Here is a 3,261-nt window from a genome sequence, read left to right on the forward strand (position 1 = left end):
AGAGAGAGAGAGAGAGAGAGAGAGAGAGAGAGAGAGAGAGAGAAGAAAACCATCTAACACACTAAGAACGAGAGCAAATGGGGAGTCAATCTATTTCCTTTTGCTTGGAAAAATTCCAAAGTTAAGATCTCCAGGGTGGTGACTTATCCAGGAGTTCAGACTTATAGAAATAACAACACTGAACAAGAAAATGGCCTAATGCCTGTGGTGTGGTGTGCTGTCCGGTCAAGGAGAATTCATCTTTCCTTATCTTGCTTTCTCTTTCTCCTTATCAGAGTGTTCTCTGACACACAATAGCAGGCCTGCCAGGGCCGACTCACCTAGGTCTACTTGTCTTGCACTTACTGCCACTGACAGGGAACCTTTTCACCAGGAGATTCCCCCTGCATAGTACCTGCCCAGGCTCTTCAGCTCAGAACCTTGGAGGTTACCACAAGTCCTTCATCACATTAATGCTTTTCTGGAAATGGTTGCCACGGTTTCGTGTCTTGAACGTTATTCTTGCTTAAACCACCATGCTGAGCCAGACCTTTAGGGTGTCCATTTAAGCAGTCTTGGAGGACATGTGTGCTGTTTGTTGAGGTAAATGATTCACAGCTGCGACTCCCATCCTCCCCTTGGCAGCTGCTTGCCTAGGAAGGATGACTGAAGGGTTGGTTCAGCATAAAGTTGTGGACCACAGCCAGGAAGACAGGTCAGTGGGTAAAAGTGGCTGTCATGTGACCTGATAATCCTGAAGCCCTGTAAAATGCTGGATGTGGTAGCACACATCTTTAGTTCCTGTACTAGTACTAGGTTAAGATAGGAAGGAGGCAGAGGTGGGAGAATTGGCTGGAAGGTCACAGGCAAGCTACTCTGGAATATGTGTCTCTCTAGCAGAAAAAAGAGAGACCATCTTAGTTAGGGTTTCTATTCCCGTACAAACATCATGACCAAGAAGCAAGTTGGGGAGGAAAGGATTTCTTCAGCTTACACTTCCACACTGCTTCAGGACTGGAACTCAAGCAGGACTGGAACTCAAGCAGGTCAGGAAGCAGGAGCTGATGCAGAGGCCATGGAGGGGCGCTGCTCACTGGCTTGCTTCCCATGGCTTGCTCAGCCTGCTTTCTAATAGAATCCAGCCTGCTTTCTAATAGAACCCAGGACTATCAGCCTAGGGATGGCACCACCCACAATGGGCCCTCCCCCTTGATCACTAATTGAGATAATGCCTTATACCTGGATGCCATGAAGGCATTTCTTTAAGGAAGGCTCCTTTCTCTGTGATAACTCCAGCTTGTGTCAAGTTGACACAAAACCAGCCAGTACAGAGACTCTGCTTCAAACAATATGTAAGGTAAAAATCTACTTCCAAAAGTTGTCTTCTCACCTCCCCCCCCCCACCACACTGGTAGATTATTAACCAGCTTGTTCTTTATGCCTTGTTAAGCATTCCCAAGTTTCTGTAGTATGTTCATTGTTCTTTGTGTAAACAATCATACTGTCCTGTTTGAATTCACTTATTTTTAAATCATATCACTTGATCTTAAAATCCAGAAAGCATATCTTTATATGAACTCTAATTACCATATGATTAATTATAAAAGCCGAACACTTCTTAGTTTATTCTATATGAACTTCCACAACCTTTTCAGCATATTTCTTCCAGTTGTGAAGCAAATGAATTCCTTGTTTCACATAGGATCTGCCACAAATTTGAGTCAAAGCACAAAGATGGAGGCGGGGGGCATTGCGAGGTGTATAGGAGATAGACATACAAAGATATACTTAGCGTAAAATATAGTGATCACAATGCTCTAAGTATTAAAAATCCTGGAAAACTCAATATACACATCTATTAACAGCCTAAATAATACAAAGAATGAAATAAATTAAAATGACATATTATATTTTATGCTAAGGGCAGGGTGGGAACAAAATTAAAAATTCTTAACAAGAATGTATGTATCTATGTGCCCTCCCCCAAATACTGTCAGTAGGGGACACTCACCTAGGAAATGCAGAGATAAGGCTGTGTACATCACTTTGTTCCTTCCAAAGTACTCAGCCGCAAGCCATCCCATGAACACAGGGGTAAGGACTGAGGCTCCAATAAAGCCCAAGTTGAGCATGGCTGCCTGGTGGTTGTAGCAGCCAAGCCTCCCTGTGCAAAAGGGGATCATGTTGCAGACGACTTCGAAGAAAGTCAACCTCTCACACAGCTCCACCAGAAGCAAGCAGATTCCAACTTGAAAACACCCATCACGGCCCACTGTCTCCTGCCGCTGAGGGCCACCGTGTAAGGCTAAGCGTGTTTCTTCATTATTTATGATGAAGTCTGTAATGGACATGACTGCTTTCCCTAGACTATTACTTTTGTGAGTTGCTTGGACCTAGTGTCGTTGTTTTTTTTTTTTTTACCCTATTCCTCTAATGAAAAAAAAAAAAAAAAAAAAAAAAAAATGAAAAAAAAAAAAAAAAAAAAAAAGATGGCTGCCTAGAATTTCACATCTCCACGCTAAAATTTCTTGAGCTTTTTTGCACATGAATGCTATTTATTTTGATGATCTGGAAGCCCAAGAGAGAAGACCTGAGCATTTAAACGCTCAGAACTCAGCACGGCCCCATCTGATTTGTTTGTTTCATTACTTAGAGACCAAATTAGACGCTTCATCCAAAATTATATTGAATCACGTGACTCCAGTTGCATACGTATGGAAGCTCGTCTGCCTCACGCAGATAAAGGTTTAAATATTGAGGCACCAGAAGCAGTTTTTCAGGGGGAATTTGAGCACTAGATCAAGAAATAATTTGAGTCTAATAATTTCTGATATTTTAATTAAAGAAGCCAGAACAGAGCCAAGAGATAAAGCACAGAAGGAAATCTGTTTTGAGGGGGCCGGGTACCTTATCATGATTACATTTCTTGTTATTTTTGGTTGGGATTCTGATAAGAAAGTTAATTAAGAAACAAAAGTGCTAGTACATTCAGGTAACAAGCCGAGTTTACAAGGAAGTAATTTAAACTCACTAATGAAAGGAGAAAATATTGAGCAAACTCTGCGTCCTGTAGGTTGACCCCACACTTGTCGAACAGCCTCTCCGAGGAAATGAGATTGAGAAAGCGCCGTTTGACTCACTGGTTGGGGGTCAGTACCCAGGAGCACAGCAGCCTCCATGTGCTTCGGGCAACCTTGAGTCAAGCATTATTCTGACCCTGCAGTAGTAGTGCGCATGGTGTGCTGGAAAGCAAGAGGGTACCAATCAGGCTCACAAAGGCAG

At 42.7% G+C, this 3,261-nt stretch overlaps 1 protein-coding gene across 1 annotated transcript in view; it reads right to left on the reverse strand.

The window, feature by feature from the left end:
* Positions 1-2,330, reverse strand: part of Slc15a5 (solute carrier family 15 member 5) — a 76,312-nt gene extending 73,982 nt beyond the window's left edge. Inside the window, exon 1 of the mRNA XM_021191540.1 lies at positions 1,991-2,330. Within this exon, the coding sequence (XP_021047199.1) occupies positions 1,991-2,330 (340 nt within the window). The remainder of the gene's footprint in view (positions 1-1,990) is intronic.
* Positions 2,331-3,261: the final 931 nt, after the last annotated feature.

The sequence above is a fragment of the Mus pahari genome, chromosome 2, assembly GCF_900095145.1.
Source record: "Mus pahari chromosome 2, PAHARI_EIJ_v1.1, whole genome shotgun sequence".
Lineage (NCBI taxonomy): Eukaryota > Metazoa > Chordata > Mammalia > Rodentia > Muridae > Mus > Mus pahari.